The following is a 22341-nucleotide window of genomic DNA, read 5'->3' on the forward strand; positions in this document are numbered from 1 at the left end:
AGAGAGAAAGTGAGATACAGAATAGCACGCATTGTTTGACTTTGATAAAGTAATAAAGCAAGTGGAAATAAACAGTAAATCTGCAGATTAATCAACATGATTAAGGATAATTAAATTTAAGTGAGTGCCTAATTATTCTTTGTGTTAGGCACGTAATTCTTCAAGTCTGAAATACTAATTAATTTATTAGTGAAGTTGTAACGAAATCAAAGATAAGAATCAAGAAGCATGAAGGCTTCTACTTTCTACCCACCTATATATTTTCTTATCTTCTTTTCTTTAAAAAAAAAAAAAGAAAAAACATTACAAGAAATTTTGACTGTTCAAAAACATATGGCACCATTAAAAGATAGAGATAAACACAGGCAAATTGACATTTTAGTTACATTTTTCTTGCAAAAAAACTAATTTTTATCCATTTTATATATACTTTTCCTTTTTTTTTTTTTCCCAATCTTAGTATAATTTTCAATTTAATGAAACAGTTGTGATTCATATTAATATTACTCGATCTGCGACGAATATATAAATTTAACCATAAAATAAAAATAATTCATTTAACAATATTTCCCAATGTATATATAAAAAAAAAACTCACTTATCAAACCTTACTAATATTAAAATAGTAATAATTCATTAAAAGAAAAAGGCTGTAGAAACCACGGCTTGGGCCGTTGGGCATCTTACTCGATCCAAAATCAGGTTCAGCCCAATGCCGACTCACGGACAACCCTGCATGGGCCTACAACTAAAATTTGTTATATTTAAAATTTTGGGCCAGATCCTTTCAAACACAATTCATACGACGTTCTGACCCCGTAATCATAATTCATGCATTGGGCTTAAGGCCTGTTAATGTAATGATATGTAGTTCATTTTAATAAGACAAACACTTGCAAGTATCACGTGTTGAAATGCATTTTTGAACCTTCCCTCTGTTGGACATTTGGATGGATACTGCAAACTGGATACTGGATACTGGGTATGGATCAATCCAAAGATCCGTCTTGGTTGTTGGGTCACAAACATTAATGAGTTAAGAGTAGCATTACCCATTTCTGATTTGCTTACAACACGTCCTGGCCTGGCCGGTAACCAGTGTTGTACCAAACAGTGATTTTCCATTTGTATTTTCCGCGACACTTCACCTGCAAAGGGGAACTGAGTTGGCGTTAGATCTAAGATTAACGATTCAAACCTAACGTTCTTTAGAAACTAAGCAATTGACGCCAACAGCGCCTCTAATCACCACCGCAACACCGACAACTAGATCCAAACAGAGCCGGGGTATGCTTCATTTATTCATTCTAACTTTTCTACTGTCCCGTAAATCAGTCCGTTTCGTTTAATTCGGGAATGAGTCTGCTATCAAATTAATTTTTCTACATTAGGTTTCTTTGTTGTGATATTTAAGATTTTTGAACTTATTGTTTGTTTGGTATCTTAGAAAATGTTGCAAGTGGGGCGAAATGCAAGCGTTTTGATTACTAGCTGTTCATAGAAACTTTCACTTGATAGGCCTGTAATAGCTGTGGTGTAACTTCGCCGGGTTGAACGGTCATAGGGTTGCACCGACATGAATATATTTTTGTATCCATTGTTATTTCTATTAAGTTTCTTGGTAACCCAACGGAGATCATGGAGTTGGTTTTCTTTTTGTCCATTAGGAGGGAGGATTTAATGGTGATTGAGACTTGGAGGAGGAGGTGATAGGCGAGGAGTTTGGTTGCGAAATCAGTGGATTGGATGGACAAGAATAAGAACCGTACTGATATGCTCGCTGCTGGTCGTAAAAAGGTATACTGTGCTTTTGCTCTTTACATTGATTGTATAGGAGCTTTTTTTGTGTTATTCATTTCATAGAAGTTCAATTGTTTTAGTATTAATGGACCCTTTACTCTCCTGATTGGTTATTTACGAATTCTGCAAAATGAGAAGTAATGAGGTGGAATTCTTGGTATTATTTGTTGCACTAGGGTGCAATATGTTACTGGGATGATGATTAATTTCTTCTTTTTCCATTTTTTTGTATCCTCATGGGAATTGGAGAAAAAACTTGACATTTATTTAATGGTAATTTAGTGATGACTCCCCTTCTCTAGTATCTCGTTCTTTGTCTTGAATAGGTAGATAGATAGAACGGCCTAGTGTTTCTACTTGTCAGAGTGTTTTGAGGTTAGATATAGATAGGCAAGTACAACCGAAAACAAAATAATATATATTGCATTATAATTGCTTTCGTGAGATAGCAAATCAAGTTCAGATAAGCTAATTTACACTACTAGGGCCTGTAGAATGGGACTTCATGTTCTCTTCCTAGGATACAGTGATTCTTCGTGTTCTTGTTTTCTTATCCTCCAGTAACTCATCAACCAAATACAAATAGAGAGTAGATGTGATTCGTTGGTAGCTAATTTTTTGTTTTCATCAGCTTCAACAATTTCGCCAGAAGAAGGACAGCAAAGGTGGTAGTAGTCAGGGGAAATCCTCAAAGAAGTCCAGCAGTCCTGGGCAGCATGAATCTTATATGGATTCAGTATCAAACACTGCCAACTCAGCAGCATTGCCATTGGTTCTGGAACAGAAACCTGTATCTCAAATGGATTCCAATTTGGGAGTTTTAGATTCTTCAGTATCTCATTCTATTGAGAATTCAATGCCTCCATATATTGATATTGCAGCTGTTGATCCAATGTCAATTCCCATAAGAACTGAAACCTCGCCAACTGATAATGCCAATATGGATAATGGTGCGATGGAAGGTAATGAGACTAATATTGATATGTTGGCCCCTCCTGCCATAGTTGAGACCACAAGTTCAGTCGAAATGGAGAGCAGAAATACGGAAGCGGAGGAATCATTGCATACTCCTGATATGTCCTTGATTTGTGCAAGGGTAGATCAGGTAACAGATGTAGGTTGTGCTCTTCTTCTCTCAATAATAATATTTTCAACCTATGTTTCCTATTTTTCCTTTATTGGGGAAATCTGTTGGGCAGATTGGGGTAAGTAATGCATGGTTTTGATGTATAATTAAATTCTCATTTGTTGCTGGGTAGGGGCAATGCAGGAGGCTGATGGTTTGGGCTTGAAGCAATTTAGTGGAAACAATATCACAGAACTTGAGGGATATGGGAGACTGGCTTTGTCTGAGCGTGTTGATGATGCTGAAACTATAGAAAATGTAGCATCAGAACAGACTGCAACGGTATATACAGCCTCTCAACTCACGCAAAACGACAGGGCATTCGATGCATCTACTTGTGCTAGTGCTACAGACATCTCAGATGGGCTTTCCATATCTACTTTGCCTCTTTCAGAGGCAGATGGAACTTTTGGTGCTGTTCATGAAGTGGAAAATCAAGCAGTGGAAATCGTTAATGTGGTTCCATTCAATGTAGAAGATTCTGAGAATCTTTCTGGAAGTGATCGCCATGGAAAAAGTGAAGAAGGCAGTCAAGCTGATAGGAGTATGGAGGCATATAAGCAGCAATATATGCCTGAGGAGTCTTTTGTATTTGTGGGTAAAAGCCATGAAGAGCCTCTGTTAACTAAATTGACAAATTCAGATGACGGCTTTATTTCGTCCTCTTTTCATGATGTGTGCCAGGTTAGCTTCTCTCAGCTCATTGATGTGATAAAGGGGCTTAATGAGGATGAGTATAAGTTGCTGCTTATGTCAAGAGGATTGCCTGATAGTTTTATTCCACTGCCGCATGGTCTTCCTGCTTTAATGGAGAGACTCAATGAAGAATTATTCCTCACAAGTTGTACAAAGGATATCCTGCACTCGCAACTCATTGAACAGGCAGATCTGCAAACAGAATATGACAACCAGTTTCACCAATTCCATGATGAAATCTCTGTGCTTCGTGCTTCACTCAACGAAGCCCATGAGAGGTGCAACTCCCTCACCAATGAGCTTGTGGAATGCAGATCTGAACTCCTGGCTACTGCAAGCCAAAGGGAGGAGCTCCAAATCCAGTTTGATGCAGCAAAGGCCGAGGTTGAGGATGTTTCTGCCCGAGCAAAAGATTTGCAGAGCAGTCTGGAAGGGTCACAGTTGGATTTATCTAGCCTGTCAAATGAGTTAGTTGACTCTAAGAATCTGATGGGGGCATTACATGCAGAAAAGGAGAATTTAAATCAGACAATTGATTTGCTGACTGAGGAGAGAAAGAAACTTGTGGAGGAAAAAAATATTTGTGCACAACATTATGAGAAACTATTGGAGGAATTAGCTGGCTGCAAGAATTTAGTTTCAGCCTTACAGGTGGAGAACTGCAACTTAAGTGAGGTTCTTGCTTCAGTGACAGATAAGAGTAAGAGACTTGAAGAGGAGAAGGACTGTCTTGCCAATGGGAATGAAAAGCTATCTATGGATTTGTCTAATTTTAAGGGTTTGATGGAAGCTCTACAGGTGGAAAATGCTAACTTAAGGGGAGACCTTACTGTGATATCAGAGGACAGAAAGAAACTTGAAGAGGAGAAAGAGCATTCATTTCATGAGATGGAGAGACTTTCATCTGAGCTTCTTGGTCTTCATGAAAAGTTATCTAAAGATTATGGGCAACGGGAACTGTTGGAGGTGGAGCTAAAAGAAGTGACAATGCGTCTTGAACAGCTAATGGAGGAAAACATATTTCTGCAAAGCAGTTTAGAGTTACATAAAGCTAGGATGGAAGAAATTGACCACAGGCTAGCTCAAGGACTATCTCGAGTTGGCGAGGCTCCTAATCAGGTTGGAAGTTTGAACGTATGGAACAGGAGCTGTGACAATGAAGCTGTTGATGAGCAGTCTCACCAAACGCCTGGAAACCAAGTTTCAGATGGCCTTTCATTGGGGCAGCCACGTGAGCCATTTGAGGTGGAACCCTTTGATGATTCTTTGGGGTTTGTTGTCTTGAAAGGACACTTGGAGGAGGCAGAGAAAATTTTGCAAAAACTTGGAAAGGAAATTGAAGGGATGCATTCTCATGCGAGATTCTTGAGTAGATGTGATAGTAAATTGGCAGTTCCAGCAGTATCAAAACTGATTCAGGCTTTTGAGTTGAAGGCACAACAAGATGAACAAGAGGCAGAGGACAGGGCCACGACGGAGGAACAATCAATAGCAGCAGATCTATTTTCATTAACAAGGGAGCATACAGCAGATTTGAAAGCAATGCTTAAGCAGTTAGCCTTGGATTCTGTGAATGCCAGTTTATTATTCAAGGCAGAGCGAGATGGTAGAAATGCTGCCAATCTCACAATGAAGGAGCTCAAGTTTCAGTTTGAAACCATGAAGGAACACACTAATAATTTAGAGGCAAGCAACATTGAGCTAGGGGTTCTTTATGAATGTGTAAAGCAACACTTTTCTGTTCTTGAAGAAAAGAACCGAGACCTTGAGGATCTTTGTGAAATCTTAAAGCAACAAAACAGTAGTCTTAAAGCAGAAAATAGTGAGCTCTGTGAAAAATTGTCTGAGAGCGAATCAAAAATTCATGAATTGCAGAGTCAATTGGTTGATTTACAGAAAAATTCGGATGAGCTGGCTTCTGCACTTCGTGATCAATTGGAAAATTTCCAGAAGGAAGCGGTTGAAAAGGCATTGGCAGCTGAGCAGGAAAGAAATTCTACTGTCACTCAAATTCTTGAAGCAGTTGAGAAGCTTGATGATTCTACTGGATTTCGGATCAGCCATATCACTGTAACTGATGGTCATGCTCTGGTGGATATAAGTAGCCATGCAACTGCTTCTGTTAATGCAGCTATTAAAATCATTGAAGACCTGAAGGAGAAACTTGAAACGGCTCACTCAGACCATGAAGCAACCTTTAACTTATTCAAAGAAGTGAATGAGAAGTGCAATGAATTACTTGGAAAGAATGATTTGACCAGTGGCACATTACATAGATTGTATTGTGAGCTTAGGAAACTTGTGATAGATTCATGTGGTTCTCTGGGAGAAACTGGACTTGACATACATGAAGAGAAGCTACCCGATCCTGTAGATTACAGTGGATTCAAATCTGTTATGGCGCAATTGGAGAAATTTATGGCTGAGAGGCTGCAGCTTCAGTCTGTTAACAACAATCTTAATTTAGAGTTGATGAATAGAGCAAAAGATGCTGAAGAACTAAACAGAAGACATGTCGATCTAAGTTCCATTGAAAATTTAATTGAACAGGTTGAGGGTGTATTTAAACTGGAAGATGCTGAAATGGAATTAGAGGGAATGCCTTTTTCACGTCTGGAGTCATTGGTGTCTTTCCTTGTTCGTAAATGCAAGGAGGCTGATGAGCAAGTTAGCTCATCTACAGAAGAGTTTGTATCCAAGGTGGAGGAATCGAGGAAATTGCAGGAAAAGGTGCATCAATTAACTGCCTTGAAGCTTCAGCATGAAACTGAAATTGAAGATCTTAAGGGACACTTAAGCCAGGTTGAGGAGGCCCTTCATAAGAAGCAATCTGAATTACAGGAGAAGGTGAGTGAACTTGAACAATCCGAGCAAAGGGTATCTTCAATTAGAGAGAAGCTTAGTATTGCTGTTGCCAAGGGGAAAGGGTTGGTTGTGCAGCGTGACAGTCTCAAGCAATCTCTGTCAGAGACATCCACTGAATTGGAAAGGAGCTCACAAGAGTTACAGCTGAAAGATGCTATGCTGCATGAGCTAGAAACAAAATTGAAGACTTATTCTGAGGCTGGAGAACGTGTGGAGGCTCTGGAATCTGAACTTTCATACATTCGCAACTCTGCTACTGCATTAAGAGAATCATTCCTTCTCAAAGACTCGGTTCTTCAAAGGATAGAAGAGATTTTAGAAGATCTAGATCTGCCTGAGCATTTTCATTCAAGAGATATTATTGAGAAGGTTGATTGGTTGGCCAGGTCAGCAACTGGAAACTCTTTGCCACTGGCTGATTGGGACCAGAAGAGTTCTGTCGGTGGTTCATATTCTGATACTGGTTTTGTTGTCATGGATGCCTGGAAGGAGGATGTACAGCCAAGCTCAGGTTCAGGGGATGACTTAAGAAGGAAATATGAGGAGCTTCAAGGTAAATTTTATGGGTTGGCTGAACAAAATGAAATGCTGGAACAGTCTTTGATGGAAAGGAACCAGTTAGTGCAGAGATGGGAAGAGCTTTTGGACCGGATTAATATGCCCGCACACTTGCGATCTGTTGAACCAGAGGTTAAGATTGAGTGGTTGGGAAATGCACTTTTGGAGGTTAATCATGATAAAAATTCTCTGCTGGAGAACATTGAAAAACTTGAAAACCATTGTGAATCACTAACTGCAGATTTGGAACAGTCTGAAAAGAGAATATCTTGCCTAGATGCTGCGTTGGAGGAGTCCCAAAAGAGAATATCTGACCTTGAGATGGATATTGAGGCAGTTATCCATGAGAGAGAAAATCTTTCTGAAAGATTGGAGATTCTTAGCTGTGATCATGAGAAACTTTCAGCAAAGGCAGCCCAGTTTGGACTTGACAATGAAAAATTGCAGAATGAAGTTAGTGGCTTACAGGAGCAATTGGCTCAGAAGCTTGAGAACGAAGAGCATATTCAGAGAATTAATGGTGAGATATGCAGACTGCAAGATTTGATATATGATACATTAAAGGATCCTGGTACAAATGAATTGATTTCTGGCGGAGATAGTATTCAGTGTTTGGAAGGATTACTGAGGAAGCTTATAGAGAACTACATGGCTCTTTCTTTGGTGAAACCTCTACTTGGGGATGCAGATGAGAAGCAACATGCCGAAGAGGCTGGTGTAGATCTTGATGAAAGAACTAGAGATGTTCTGGATGATATGGAATCTGACAAAGCTCTTCTGAAGAGAGATCAAGTGGATGCTAATTCAGTGAACGCAGAAATTCTGAAGAAAAAGCTGGAGGAGGCTCTGAGCGAACTGGTATCTGTGAAGGAGGAAAGAGATGGATATAAGGAGAAGCAACAATCTTTGGTTTGTGAAGTTGAAGCACTTGAAAGAAAAAGGGAGAAGTTGCAAGAGCTACTTAATCTGGAGGAGCAGAAGTCAACTTCTGTAAGGGAGAAATTGAATGTTGCAGTTAGAAAAGGGAAGTCTTTGGTTCAACAGCGTGATGGTCTGAAACAAACTATTGAAGAGATGAATGCGGAATTGGCACACTTGCAGTCTGAGATTAAGCACCGGGAGAATGCTCTTACAGACTATGAACTCAAGACGAGAGATTTAGCTGCCTACTCTGGAAGGGCAGAAGCACTTGAAGCTGAGAGCTTGTTCATGAGGAATCGTTTGGCTGAAAATGATTGCATTCTGCAGGAGAAAGGACATACTCTAACTGTGATTTTGAATATCCTTGGAGGCATTGATGTTGGTGAAATTTATGACAGTGACCCAGTTAAGAAGTTGGAACACATTGGAAAACTCTACCATGATTTGCATGCTGCTGTGGCCTCTTTGCAGGAAGAGTCTAGAAAATCGAGAAGAGCAGCAGAGCTATTGCTTGCGGAACTGAATGAAGTTCAGGACAGGAATGATGGCCTCCAAGAGGAGCTAGCCAAGGTTACTGTTGAGCTTAGTCAACTCTCCAAGGATAGGGATGTAGCAGAGGCCGCCAAATTTGAAGCTCTTTCACGTCTCGAACAGTTATCCCTGGTCTGCACTGAGGAGAAAAGGAAAAAACACTCTGAAATTCTCTTGTTAAAATCTGCTGCAAACCAACTTGGGAAGAGCTTCTACGATATCAATGATTCACTAGCTCGTTTTTTCTCCGATGACTTGGAGTTTCTGCAAAATCTGGAGTCTGGCCTGAAGTCATGCCTTGATAGAGCAGAAGCTGATCTTGTGGTTCCTGGACCTTCTTTTAGTGCATATGGTGACATTACATCCAGCAATTCAGGAATTAAGGTATTATTGGTATTACTTTATCTTGTGTGGAACTCCCTCTTTCCCCCCTGACAATGAGGTTACACTTTTTTTACCAAAGTGATCCTTCCCTAGCCTCCTAAAGCAGGGAGCCTTGTGCATAGCGACATCCCTTTTCAGAAGTTGAGCTTTTTTCTAATCAGGGTTTTTTTGTTGATTGCATATGTTACTAACTCATGGGCTACACTGTTGCTTTTGTACATTTTTTTTCCCTATGCAACTTGCCATTTTCTCTCTCTAATTGGAGCTTTCCTTCACAGGGAAACTTTTCATCACAAATCAATTTGCCAGACCATTTGGATGATGATATTATCACAGAAGTTTTTAGTTCTTTAGAAGAATGCGTTAAAGAAGTTGATGCTGTTAAAATAATATTACATGAACACTCTGCTGCAGTTAATGAAAAAGCTAGCAGTCTATCCAAGTTAATGGGTTCCATTCATAGAGACAAGACTTCACAGAGAGAGTTGATTGAGACCATGAAGCAAGAAATTAAGCAAATAGAATCAGCTGAAAAACAAAAAGAAATCGAAATTGTTGTATTGCACAGAAACATTGCCTTGCTTTATGAAGCCTGCTCCAGTTCACTCATGGAAATTGAAAAAAGAAAAGCTGAAGTATTTGCAAATAATTCGCCTGTTGGAGATCTGGGTATGAACTTGAAATCTGTAGCATTTGGTGATGGTGTTCTTCCTTTCGGTGGAGAGAATAATGTATCATCTGAGGAGCATGTCAAGACTATGGCAGAAAAACTGTTATCGGTCGTGAAAGATTTTGCTAGCATAAAAGGGGAGATCATAGAGGGTAACAAGAAGGAAATGAAAATTACCATATCAAATTTGCAGAAGGAGCTTCAGGAGAAGGACATTCAAAGAGAGAGGATTTGCAAGGATCTGGTTAGTCAAATTAAGCAGGCTGAATCAGCTGCAGCAAGCTACTCCCTAGATCTTCAGTCTTCAAAATCTCACATGCATGATTTAGAGAGAAGGCTGGAAATTATGGAAGATGAGCGGAATTTATTGAGGCAGAAAGTCAAGGAACTTCAGGATAAGCAAACCATCACAACAGAATTACAAGAGGAAGTCAGATCTCTGACTGACAGAATCTCTGCCAAAGACCAGGGTCGGACCTTTTTTGACTTGTAAAATATCTATTTTAATTTTGGCTTAGATTTTGCAGAATAATAAATGCCATTTTTGTTGGTTACAGAAATTGAAGCCCTAATGCAAGCACTTGATGAGGAGGAGGTTCAGATGGAGGATTTAACAAAAAAGGTTGAGGAATTGGAAAAAGTTGTGCAGCAAAAGAATTTAGATATTGAAAATCTTGAGGCCTCTCGTGCCAAGGTTGTGAAAAAGCTTTCCATCACTGTAAATAAGTTTGATGAGCTTCATCATTTTTCTGAAAGTCTTGTTGCTGAGGTCGAAAAGCTTCAATCACAATTGCATGATCGTGATGGTGAGATTTCTTTCTTAAGGCAAGAGATTACTAGATGCACAAATGAGGCTCTTGTTGCATCTCAGACAAACAACAAGAGGAATTCAGATGACCTCTGTGAGTTATTGACATGGTTAGCGGCACTGATTTCTCTAGATGTCAACCTTGATGATACTAACCAGATAAATGAGAACAAAGAAATTATTCAGAAAAAGATCACATCTATTTTGTCCGAATTGGATGATCTACGTGTAGCAGCTCAAAGCAGGGATGCATTATTGCAAATAGAGAGGAGTAAAGTAGAGGATTTAACTCAGAGAGAAGAAAGTCTTGAGAAGTCTTTGCGTGAGAAGGAAATGCAATTAAACATGCTTGAAGTTGGTGGAGATGATCAGCCAAAGAGTACAAGATCTGAAATTTTGGAAGTTCAACCTGTGGTGGGTATTTTAATCCACACTCATTGCATGCAATATACATATGTGTTCAAAAAGGAAAATAGAACATGTACTTTTCACAGCGTGTTAGTCACAGTTTTAGTTACATATTTGCATATTAACTATTTTAATCGTTCTGATCCCAAAACTGAGTTTTATTAGCTGCAACCTCAAATTCGATAAACCATGTTTTTGTTGCAAGAATTTCTTATTTCCATGGACTTTCAATGTAGATATCCAAATGGACAGTGCCTGGGCCCTCCACTGCAACTCAAGTTCGCAGCTTGCGCAAAGCCAGTAATAATGATCAAGTTGCTATTGCTATTGATATGGATCATGGTAGCAGTAGTAGAGTAGAGGATGAAGATGATGAAAAAGGTAATTTTACACTGGATGCTTTTTTTTTTTTTCCTAACATTTTTATTCTTCAGCAAGTTCAGTTATACAATGACAACTTTGTGATCCGTTTCTCCCCTCCACTGCAGCTCATGGTTTCAGATCACTCACTTCATCAAGAATTGTTCCAAAATTTACTAGACCTGTAACTGACATGATTGATGGTTTGTGGTACGTAGTTTCTTTTTGTCATGCACTAATCCAAATATAACTTGGACATCTCAAAAATGGGCAAAATTAATCTTGTGCGTGCAAATTGACAGGGTTTCTTGTGATCGGACACTAATGCGACAGCCTGCCTTAAGGCTTGGTATTATGATCTATTGGGCTGTGTTACATGCATTGCTTGCTGCTTTTGTGGTTTGACAAGGCTAACTGGTCAGTGATTCTTCCTACTCATTTATGCTTTTGTTTTTGCCTGAAAATTTGTTTTACTTCAACCTCATGCAATGGCTATCAGTAGAATGAATAAAATTCTTGTGTTCAAGGTTATGGTTTCTCTGATCTGCAGGTTTCCACATATTTGGAGGACCAAGTCTAGTATTATACCCCCGATGGGTTTTGGGCCTGTATATACAGTGATTTTTGTTTTTCTTTTCACTTGTGGCCAGATTGATTTATTGTTTAGGTCAACCGGGCAACTGCGATTGCAATTTTATTCGTACAAATCTCAGATTGCTTGGTTGCATCCAATAAGAGGGGAAAAAAAAATATATATATAAATATTCTTGTTACCATTACACAGGGCGTAGTATCAGAATTACTTAAATTGAATTTGAACCATGTTTGTATCTTATTACTTTCGTCAGATCAGTGTTTCTTTATAAGATTAAAGGGTTCCTCTGTTGAAATTGAACACAGTAACATTGTTTTGTATGTATGGGCTGGTCTCTTGTATTATTCATTTAGTTGGCAGATTGTCTGAAGACAGAATAAATTTTGTACTTCAAAGTATACTGTGATTTTGAATAAACAATTAATGGAAATTGGCAGAAAGGATAATCTGAGTTTTAGCTTATGTAGTTTTCAAATGCTTGCCAACTTGTTAAGGAGAACATGCAATTAAAATAAATCTAGTTGTTATCAGAGCAAAAGCCAACTTGGTCGTCGAAGTCCTTGACATTTCCTCTAGGATTGTCTTGAAATCTTTGTATCCTGAAGTTCTTTATGTCCGCTTCTTTTGTCTCTCCGAAGATGGCCATGTCCGCTAACATCTTTCCGATAACTGGGGCCATCTTAAATCCATGACCCGAAAACCCACCACCAACCACCACATCCTTCCCAAACTCCCCTCCCAGAAAATCTATTACATAATCTTCATCTGGTGTCATAGAATACATGCACAACTGAGTAGCAACTGGCCCGCAGGAATCAACAAGCCCTGAGAATGTCCTCTCTATCCATTCCTTCAAATAACCCAACGACATACCGGGGCCCCACGGCCTTTTATCCGGATCACATGGGTATCCCCCGTGCACAGCTACCTTAATCAGACCCGGAAACTCCAACGACGGCGTTCCGTATATGTACGGCTGGCCGTAGCTAGCAAAAGTAGGAAAATCGCCTCCTATTGCAAAATCATCTTCATGACCTTCCTTGATCCGCCAATAACATATTGTTGTCTCCAGGGCTTGAATTGGCAAATGGAGCCCCGACACCGTTTTCACTATCTTGTTTATCCAAGCTCCGGCGGTGATCACACACTTCTTGCACCAAAATTTACCATTTCCAGTTAAAACCCACATTCCTCCCTTGACCTCATCTTTCACTACGTTCTTGACTTCCGTGTTGTCCCTTAAAGTAGCACCATATCTAAGAGCCAGCGTCTGGAACATAGACACTGCCTTCGTCGGTTTTATTACCCCGCCAAGCTCACTACATATTCCTATCCAATTCTCCGGCATGTTAATCCTACCGGAAAATTTCTCTCTCACTTGTTGGCGGTCAAGAACCTGATGGGGAAGAGAGTTTTTCTGGCATCCGGAGACGACAGAAAGGATAGCCTTATTATCCGATGGACCCAAATCGAACTGCTCGGCCTTGAAATAAACTCTGTAGCCGATTTCAGACTGGGCTTCTTCCCAAAGACGAGAGGAATGGATGGCCATGGCGGAGTAGTAATCCTCCGGGTAAGTCGCTCTTATCGTTCGCGACTCGCCGTGGGATGATCCCCGGTGGTGCAGGAAGTCAAACTGCTCTAATAGAAGAGTTTTTTGACCTCTTTTTGCTAGTTGATAGGCAGTGGAGCTGCCCATGATGCCAGCGCCCACAACTATCACGTCAAATTCATTGCCGGAGTACTCCATGTCTCTGAGTTTTACAGAATAGGAGATATGCTGTGGTAGATAGGATCCGAGTGAGCGACTGAAAGTGATGATAGAATGCGTCTTCCAGTTAACACTTTTTAGGCAGATACACGTTGTAAAGAGCCACAAGTTACGCTCAATATTTCACGTTTGCCACTTGGCTTGTTAATGTCAAACGTAAAAATATTTTCCTGCCTTCAATTTTTTTTCTTTAATTTAAACATTTAAAATTCAGGATGAATACTTATTAAACAATTTATTTTGAAAAAAATAGCATTTTACCTTTTAGCAGACCGATAGATAAGAATTAGTCTGAGATAAGTAGATTATAGACGTAGTTGATACTTGATAAGGAAAGAAAATGTGTCGGTTTTCATGATTAAATCTCGAAAATCGTAAATGATCAGATGATTTTTCATTTGAAAAAATATGAGTGATAAATTGAAAAGACTTACCTATATTTATCGTATATATATGTCTCACAATATATCAGAGTAATAAAAATAATTTTATTTTTCAAACAAGAGCATTCACAATAATTCATTTAGAAAATATAATAAAACATTAATAATTTTTTAAAATAATCATTTTTTTAATTGGTTGGTACGCGTAGATAATTCACACATCAACTGTATGCAAGTCTGATCTGCCAGCCTGCCAGGTCGGTACGCGGTGGTTGCGGTGTCCACTTTGCATGATAAGCTGTAACGTGCGGTGATTTTGTATTTTTGCTGCTTACAGTATGTATGTATGTTTACTGAATCTTTTCAGTATTGGTGGAATCTCATGGTATCACATTATTATTGGTGTTGTCCATTACTGAGTGGATCACGTGAATCACGAGTATTCACTTGTCTTGATCACTTTTATTTTGTAAAGCAAAATTTTAATTTAATTTAATGGTAATAATGGCTAAATCCCTTAATTAGTGATTGATGTATGCATGCACTGACTTTTTTTTTTTTTTTTAATTTACCAGAAAAGGTCAAAAAAGTCTGATTTTAATATGAAAAGATTAGAAATTGAATATTTTTCTCATCCCTTAGAGAGAGAATTATATTCTGATTTTATTTCATATATTTTAATAGTAAATTTTTTGAATGGTACATTATTTGTTACTTTGTCAACTTTAAGCAGTGAAATTAATATCCATTGATTTAAGCTTAGTGGAGAATAATTTTTTTTAAAAAAAAAATTAATTTGATTAATTTAATCATAGAAAATGATTAGCTGCCATCACACCATTAATTAATCCAAAAAAGAGAGAAAGTTAAAAGGTGGGAAAAAAATGTGAGAGAGAGGTCACTTCCATGGAATCTGATTTGATTCCACAAACAGGTATCTTTCTTTAGAAAAGTCCATTAAGATCCAGGTCAGACTTTTAAAGCTGCAATTAATTCGAACCACTAGTGTGTATATATATATATATGGTAAGTGATGTTACTCCACTATGTAAAGCAAAGAATAAAGCTTCCCAACGCCGTGTCTCAGTCCACTACTACTACACATTTTGCACGTGTGGTGTTGGCAGTAAAATAAAAACCCTCAACTAATTTTTTCTTTTAAATAAAGCATGTTGAATTCATAAGAGTATCAGCTGGAATAGCTCAGTTGGTTAGAGCGTGTGGCTGTTAACCACAAGGTCGGAGGTTCAAGCCCTCCTTCTAGCGGAAATGAGTTATTACATTTTTGAAACCTAACAACCATGGAAAGAGAAAATCAGATGAAGGAACAAAAGACTCTAAATATCTCATCTTCTATTTGTGAAAGTGTAGAGGCTTAAAAATGGAAAAAAAACAAAATTGCAGTAGCTGCATATTAAATCTTCTTGTTAGGCTCAAAAACATACTTAATTATTGAATCTTTAATTGACAACATATCAGGAAACTCTTTCTTCAACTTTGTAGCATCCAGTTCATTGTTACTCCTTGGTGCTATTATCACTTTAGCCTGCTCTTCCAAGTTGAAGTTTACCCATTTAAATTCAGGGTCTATGTAACTTTTGTACATTTCTAAAATTTGATTATGGCTTATGGCACCTGGATTGGTGAAGTTCCATATTCCTCTAAAATTTCTTTTTGCCATCTCAATTGAGATTGGTAAGAGCTCATCCAACACTGTCATACTGTTAGGTATATTTACAACCTTATTGTATTGGCTGATCTTCGTGATGAAGTTTCTCGGATTCCTAAGATCAGATGATATCGGCATTCGAACTCTCAAAGTGCATACATTTTCGTATTCTTTTAAAAGCTCTTCTACCTGCATCATTTTCAGTTAATGCCATTGCTATGCTAACATATAGAATTTTCTAGGTTGATAATCATTAATGTCGAGCAAGTATTTGAATTACCATGGCTTTAGTCTTGGAATAGAAGGAACCTGTAAAGTTTGGCTTGTCTTCTTCTTTGAATCCAATACCTGAACCTTCTGGATGCTCTTTATCATACTCAAATATGCAGCCAGTTGCGAAATTCATCATCAATAAGTTGTTTTCTCTGCAAACATCGGCCAAAGTTAGTGTACCTACGACATTAGTCCTAATCGTTTCTGTCTTATGCGACTCACACCAATCGACATTGGGCCTTCCAGTAACACCAGCAGCATTAAACACATGGGTTGGCCTTACTCTCATTACATCTTCCATTATCGACCTCCTATCTTCTAACCTTCCTGCACCATACTCGAATTTTATCCCCTCATTTTCGCAGAGCTTCCCCAATAACCCCCCTATCCAACCAGTCCTTCCATATATTAACAACTTCAGTCCTGAGCAGTTATTATCAGTATCACTTATAAATCCATTCTCCAAAAGCCATGCATCATCATCAGAATGAACTACCAATGAGACACGAGGATGTGGACGGAGAGCAGCAGATACATCACCCCACCAATTTGGGTTCTTGGTGTACCATTCTATTGTCATCTTTAGCCCTTCTTCCCAGGGTGTTCTTTCCCGCCACCCAAGCTTAATGAGCTTTTGATCATCTAAGAAATATCTCTGGTCATTGAAAGGCCTATCTTGAACAAAACTTATGGATTTTGTAGCATCCAGTCCAAACAGCTTGCATATATCCTGGGCAACATCTAGAACTCGTCTCTCCTTCTTAGTCCCGATATTATATACATGTCCAATCACCCCTTTGTGAAGGATCACATCAAATGCCTCTGCAACATCGTCACAATGTAAATAGCTTCTCACATTTGAGCCATTACCATGGACAGGCAACTGCTCGCCTTTCATGGCGAGGAGAATGAGTTTGGGGATAAGCTTTTCCGGGTATTGGTTAGGACCATATACATTATTGCCTCTAGTTGTAATTAAAGGAAGGCCATAAGATCGATGGTAAGCCATTACAAGCATTTCAGCCCCAGCTTTTGTGGCAGAGTAAGGATTTGTAGGAAGAAGCTGAGATGCCTCAGGATTGCCAATATCAGTCTCCATGTCAGTTTCACCATAAACTTCATCGGTACTAACGTGAATGAACCTTCTTACTAGCTTGGTAACCTTGCAGGCTTCAAGGAGCACGTGACTACCATAAATATTGTTGGTAGTGAATTCAAAGGAGTTCCCAAAAGAATTATCCACATGGGTTTGAGCAGCAAAGTGCATAATCGTATCAATATCTTCAGCAATCAACAGGTGGTTTACAAGATCCGCGCTAGCAATATCACCCTTAACAAATTTGAAGTTTGGAGAGGATCGAGAGGGATTAAGGTTCTTGAGATTAGAGCAATAATCTAACTTGTCAAGGGCAACAATTTTGTAGTTAGGATAGTTTGTCATCAACCTGTTGGTCACATGGGAAGCTATGAAACCGGCTGAACCAGTAATGAGGATCCTCTTTGGTGCATATTGAGCAGGATCAGAACCCATGTTTTTTTATATATGTATGTATATCAGAACATTAATTGTCACTGTATCAAATATGATTTACCAAAAAGATTAGAAATCCTGAACTTTAGGAAACCTAAAGCATGCTTATTTTAAGCAATTAGATTCACTAATTAGCTTTTACAACTACCAAAAGTTTAAACAACAAAGCACAGCATATTAAAAGATCAAACAACAAAATGTGTTTTTCTAGAGTATGATCAAAATTTAATTGCCATAAATGGTGAAAGTATACTTGTGAACAATACTGTACAATGCATAATCAATAAATTAAGAGAAGAACAAGATACTAGTAACTGACTGTAAGAGATTAGCAGACTTACAAGTGGTGTAAGAATAGTTTCAGATAGAGTGTCGATGGAGCGGAGAGGAGAGAGGAGAGAATAGCTGTTGGTCTGTAATCAGGCTGTGGATTTGGGTTAGAGAAACCAAAAATCAAAAAGCGGAGAGATCGTAGGTTGTTAGAGATTAAGGAGGTCTCTGACTCTGTACTAGCCTCAAATTGAGGACACATATAACGTGTTTCATTTCCCCTTTTATTTGGAACTAGCAGTTGAACCCCTCTTTGCAGCCATTTATAGTTTTGGTTAATCGATTACCTTGATCTAAAAAATTAATTAATAAACAAACCAGATAAAGAAAGCCATCTTGGGTCATTTTTAAGAGAAAAGAAAGCCATAATAGCACATACACAAATCCGTATGGTCCACTAACAAGTTACAGCAAGAACTTTATTATATATATCCTATACTATAGCAGCTTGGTGCTGGAGACAAAGACAGACTGAATTAATTTACTAATTAAGTTGTTTTCGAAGTTTATTTGTAAAAAGTTGCTAAACCTTTTGAATTACAATTTGTATGCCATGCTGAGGCTCCACGAGCATTCTAAAAGCAGGAGAGTGTTGATAATTGGGAGATAAAGAGAAAGTAAACTTGGACACAATCAGAGACAGAACAATCTTCAACTGGATCATAGCAAAGTTTCTGCCTAAGCACAAGCGAGTCCCAACGCCAAATGGGATATAAGCATGTCCAAATTTGCAAGCTTTAGAGATACCATCTGCAAATCTTTCTGGTCTAAACTCATTAACGTCTGGTCCCCATAAAATAGGATCTCGATGCAAGGTCGGTATTAATGTCCATATGCATACACCTTTTGGAATACTGATTTTGCCGATTTGAACTTGTTCTAGTGCCTCCCTTGACACAAATGCTGCTGGTGGGTATAGCCTCAATGTCTCTTGAATCAACATAGTCAACTGTAAATGCATAATAAACGTTATTAAATATACTATAATGAGTTTTGGCTCAATGATACTGTAAATATGAACCCAGAAAGAAGGAAAGATGAATCCTTTTGTACCGTTTTCAAGTTGGATATCGAATTTTTATCTAGACCATCACTGCAGAATTGATTGACCTCTTGTCGGATACGAGATTGCCATTCTGGATATAAAGCGAGAAGCATCAAGCACCAGGAGGCAGCAGTAGCAGTAGATTCATGACCTGCAAAGTACATGTTCTTGCAATTATCAACTATGAAACTCTTTGCTGAAAATTTGCTACTATTGCTATCATTAACTGACTCCTCAAGTAACCGGTGCATTAAGTCCTTCTCGATATAACTTTTCTCTGAGCATTGTTTTTCTCGTTCTTTCACTGTGTCCCAAATTAACGAATCTATCTCTTTTTCCAAGCTGCTGAGCCGTTTTCGCTTCTTACTTGCAAAGAACCTGTCACATTTTGTCCATTGCATTAGTAGCTGTTACAGTATTAACCAAATAAATGTTTCATTAAAGATTTGGCTTGAGTACCCAAAATCTGTGACACTAAAAGGAGAGCTTTCGTTGCTAAGAAGTTGTTGGAGGGTTCTAAGCTTAGAGAAGATCTGTTTTCCTTGGGAATAAGAACTCCCAAAACAAGCTCTTGCAATAACATTAGCTGAAAGCTCTCTTAAGTCCTCGTCAACTCTAATATCTACTGGGGAACCATCTTCAGCTTCAACAAACTCCTCCCATTTTCTCAACATTGGTTGTGCCGACTCCACCATCAACCCCACCATACCCTACCAGTGAAGTGGCAATTTAATCCACAGCAAGAAAATACATAATTGGATGTAAATAAACTATGAAAAATGAGCATCGACCGAAGTGTTACATTGACTTTATCCTTGAAAAACTCTGGAGCAATGATTTTGCGCTGTTGAGCCCAAAGGTGGCCATTGGACCTTATAACACCATTACCGAGCATAGGTTGGAGCCTTTTGGTCATATAAGTTGGCTTCCCCAAGTCCAAACTAATGGACTGGTTCATTTCCTTCACCATTTCTGGGTCGTTAATATACAAATGCTGCTTCAACCCGGTTGAATACGTGTATATTAGACCTGCATGAATATATAAGATTAATATTTTTTTTTTCTTCATATAATTCACCGACCTACCTAATAAAAAAATATATATACGTAAGCGCAGAGCAGAATTAAAGCTCAAATCCCTAAAGTTTGAGTGTATTGTTTGATTGGCCAAATTTAAAAATTAATAAAAGGGGTGTGACTTTTCCTCAACCTGGAAAGCGTGAGGATCTTAAAGTAATCAAATTAAAATAATCAACAAATAATTAATTATTTATATGATAATGATTTTTTTTTGTACGAATATATCTAACGTTATACGATTAAAATCTAATTTGGACACGAATGACAGAACAAGTTGCTTCAATTTGAAGCTTCGACAACCTGCATATCAATATTATATTTTATACATATATATTATTTAGTGACCTTTTTTAGTAGTTGGTTGGTTCCGTAAACTAATTATTGAGTGAAAGCAAAGCTCATCGTTTATGCTTTTTGGCACACAGGTTTTTCTTCTAAAATTTTATTTTCTTAATTAATTATATATATTTTGTAATTAAACATATGTGGAATACGAATAAACCAAAAGTAAATCATGTATTATTTTTTATAAAAATCGTTTAGTTGGGTGATTTACTAATTTAATATACCATTATTTGCAATAGAGGTAAAAAGAATATAATGAAGAAATTAAACTCACTTGCTTTCTCTGTGTGCATGTACGTAGAAACAATATAATCACGACGAACTGTTTTGAAACAACATATAGATATATAGCTGAAGAGATGGATATATATATATATATATATATTAATTAATTAGTTAATTTTGAAGTAATAAAATTACCGTATTGTTTTCTCCAGTGCTCGAAATATGGGAAGATGGAGGAAGCATAGTCATGAGCTACAATATTAGCATGATTGCGAGAGCTGATAGCCATGGATTGTATTTGTTGCATTTCTGAGAGATTTCCACAGAGAAAGGAAGGAGTAGGCCCTTTTATACCTTGCACACGAAGCTTCCTCTTCACCTTCTGGGACCTAAGCAAGGTTGTCTTATACAGATGAATGATAAACCAAACAAGTCCTGAAATGAATAGCCAGCACACGATTTCCAGCAGAACAGAGACCTCCATCTTCTTCTTCTTCTTCGTCTCTCTGTTTATTTCTTGTCCCTTGGACAGTATTATTGGAGGTTTCTTTTGAACTAATTTGTACTTTATGGTTCTAGTGGCCGCTTGCCATATTATTTATAGGGAGTAAATAAATATCGACGTGTCAGTACTACGCTATGAAATTAATATAAAATTCTTATTTGATGCAGTGATTACAGTTCATAAATTAATTGATTTGTGTGGATGTATACGTACGCGTGGAGCGAATATAATACAAGTATTAATCTACAAAATAATTTTTTTTTATTAATTTATAAATGAATTGTCTTTTTCAGTCTCTAATATGAAGGTGATCTTGGAGCTGAGATCACTGTCATTGTAATCCGGAACGAAGTCGTGGGCTGCTTGACTACAATAGATGGTGATCGTGACCGGCTGTTAGGTTAGCTTTGAGCACTGGTCATACGTCGGCAATGTCATCTACAATGTACCATTGAAATGTCTCTATCTGAAGGGAAGGCCCAACCATGATTTACTCATTCTCTGGATTTTAGACCCATTGGGCCAAAATGGGCTTAGCACTACGACTGATTTAAAGTGCAGATGGGATTGGAATTAGAGCAATGGGTTTGATCTGGATTTCTACTCATTGATTTTGAATCAGAACCGGTTAGAATGCGTCAAAATTTCTGATCTTGATGATGGTTTAAGTGAAAATAAAAAAAAAAAAAAAGATCAAAAATGTTATTGAAAAATCTAGAAAGAAGACAACGGGTCAAAACTGAAAATGAAATTAAGAAGATCAATCATAGTTTCAATTTCAAGTCTAATCGGTTCAATCAAAACCTTTGATTCAGTGAACCAACCATCCCGCTATATGTAGACCAAATTATACAATTCATTTATTTTTAAAATTTGGTCATATCTCATTTGTCTGTGTGTTTAGCCGTCTTGCCTTTGTCATTGCCTTCCATTTTTCAGTAACATTCATTGACTTTGAAAGAAAAGACCATAAGTATATCTGGAATTTGTCGATGGGAAGAGTACATTATTTATAACAATGTCGACAAAACGTTTTGCCAAATATGCAAATCTGCAAGTTTATGTCCTCACTCCTCTGTGTTAGACGTTTACTGTAACTTATATGAAAAAAAGATAAAACTGGCTTTTCTTTTTTTGTTCTTTTTTCTATATATTGAAAAAGAGAAAAAAACTTTACTGTGTTTGAACCTATCTTCCAGGATTCCCTCTCCTCCGTTCTTTTTGATCATGAGAATATATGATCTCCTGTTTAAATTAGAGAGATCAACCTGGTAGGTTTAAGCCTTGTAAACTGTAAAGTATATAGATTTTTTGCAGTCGCAGCGAAGTGCGCTTATGAGGACAGAGATCAACCATTTATATAGAAATTGTAACCTAAAGCATGCCTTTCCACTTCACTCCTCACTTCACGACTCTGACCAAAAATGTGAACTGGTATTATATAGAAATTGTAACTTAGTGA

General features: G+C 37.9%; 4 protein-coding genes and 1 non-coding gene across 9 annotated transcripts; 2 read left to right on the plus strand and 3 right to left on the minus strand.

Moving 5' to 3' along the window:
- The first annotated feature begins 1060 nt into the window (after positions 1 to 1060).
- Positions 1061 to 12017, plus strand: LOC105637491 (nucleoporin). Of its 5 annotated transcripts, none has more exons than XM_012220962.4 (10): positions 1061 to 1287; positions 1668 to 1797; positions 2432 to 2918; positions 3060 to 8881; positions 9160 to 10021; positions 10109 to 10773; positions 11004 to 11148; positions 11256 to 11337; positions 11430 to 11544; positions 11678 to 12017. In XM_012220962.4, the coding sequence occupies exons 2-9, from the start codon at positions 1747 to 1749 to the stop codon at positions 11530 to 11532; spliced, it is 8217 nt and encodes a 2738-aa protein (XP_012076352.1). In that variant the 5' UTR covers positions 1061 to 1287; positions 1668 to 1746; the 3' UTR covers positions 11533 to 11544; positions 11678 to 12017. The 5 variants fall into 5 exon arrangements, with proteins under 5 accessions (XP_012076352.1, XP_012076353.1, XP_012076354.1 ...); XM_012220963.4 differs by having other exon boundaries at positions 2432 to 2914; positions 3071 to 8881; XM_012220964.4 differs by having other exon boundaries at positions 2432 to 2905; positions 3071 to 8881.
- A 135-nt stretch (positions 12018 to 12152) lies between these two features.
- LOC105637493 (FAD-dependent oxidoreductase family protein) lies at positions 12153 to 13575 on the minus strand. The gene has a single exon (XM_012220965.4). The coding sequence runs from the start codon at positions 13470 to 13472 to the stop codon at positions 12240 to 12242; it is 1233 nt and encodes a 410-aa protein (XP_012076355.1). The 5' UTR covers positions 13473 to 13575; the 3' UTR covers positions 12153 to 12239.
- Positions 13576 to 15053: 1478 nt separating this feature from the next.
- Positions 15054 to 17920, minus strand: LOC105637494 (trifunctional UDP-glucose 4,6-dehydratase/UDP-4-keto-6-deoxy-D-glucose 3,5-epimerase/UDP-4-keto-L-rhamnose-reductase RHM3). The gene is made up of 3 exons (XM_012220966.4): positions 17691 to 17920; positions 15826 to 17390; positions 15054 to 15734 (listed from the first exon to the last, which is right to left on the minus strand). The coding sequence occupies exons 2-3, from the start codon at positions 17347 to 17349 to the stop codon at positions 15291 to 15293; spliced, it is 1968 nt and encodes a 655-aa protein (XP_012076356.1). The 5' UTR covers positions 17350 to 17390; positions 17691 to 17920; the 3' UTR covers positions 15054 to 15290.
- On the plus strand, positions 15069 to 15142 carry TRNAN-GUU (transfer RNA asparagine (anticodon GUU)). The gene has a single exon. It is a non-coding gene; the product is annotated as a tRNA-Asn (tRNA).
- Positions 17921 to 18001: 81 nt separating the features above from the next.
- LOC105637499 (cytochrome P450 714A1) lies at positions 18002 to 20951 on the minus strand. The gene is made up of 5 exons (XM_012220974.4): positions 20570 to 20951; positions 19527 to 19753; positions 19184 to 19434; positions 18733 to 19102; positions 18002 to 18628 (listed from the first exon to the last, which is right to left on the minus strand). The coding sequence occupies exons 1-5, from the start codon at positions 20856 to 20858 to the stop codon at positions 18203 to 18205; spliced, it is 1563 nt and encodes a 520-aa protein (XP_012076364.1). The 5' UTR covers positions 20859 to 20951; the 3' UTR covers positions 18002 to 18202.
- Positions 20952 to 22341: the final 1390 nt, after the last annotated feature.

Source organism: Jatropha curcas, chromosome 8 (assembly GCF_041381405.1).
Source record: "Jatropha curcas cultivar XTBG-Jc1 chromosome 8, XTBG_Jcur_1.0, whole genome shotgun sequence".
Taxonomy (NCBI): Eukaryota; Viridiplantae; Streptophyta; class Magnoliopsida; order Malpighiales; family Euphorbiaceae; genus Jatropha; species Jatropha curcas.

Excerpts from the sequence above, each read along its gene's own strand:
- LOC105637491 (XM_012220962.4), top strand. The coding sequence starts at position 1,747 with ATGGACAAGAATAAGAACCGTACTGATATGCTCGCTGCTGGTCGTAAA. Across the intron at positions 1,798-2,431 it reads TCGCTGCTGGTCGTAAAAAG|CTTCAACAATTTCGCCAGAA; the intron begins GTATACTGTGCT and ends TGTTTTCATCAG. Across the intron at positions 11,149-11,255 it reads GGATGAAGATGATGAAAAAG|CTCATGGTTTCAGATCACTC; the intron begins GTAATTTTACAC and ends CCTCCACTGCAG.
- LOC105637493 (XM_012220965.4), bottom strand. The coding sequence starts at position 13,472 with ATGGAGTACTCCGGCAATGAATTTGACGTGATAGTTGTGGGCGCTGGC.
- LOC105637494 (XM_012220966.4), bottom strand. The coding sequence starts at position 17,349 with ATGGGTTCTGATCCTGCTCAATATGCACCAAAGAGGATCCTCATTACT. Across the intron at positions 15,735-15,825 it reads ATTCCAAGACTAAAGCCATG|GTAGAAGAGCTTTTAAAAGA; the intron begins GTAATTCAAATA and ends AAAATGATGCAG.
- LOC105637499 (XM_012220974.4), bottom strand. The coding sequence starts at position 20,858 with ATGGAGGTCTCTGTTCTGCTGGAAATCGTGTGCTGGCTATTCATTTCA. Across the intron at positions 19,435-19,526 it reads TTTTCAAGGATAAAGTCAAT|GGTATGGTGGGGTTGATGGT; the intron begins GTAACACTTCGG and ends CTTCACTGGTAG. Across the intron at positions 18,629-18,732 it reads CGATATCCAACTTGAAAACG|TTGACTATGTTGATTCAAGA; the intron begins GTACAAAAGGAT and ends ATGCATTTACAG.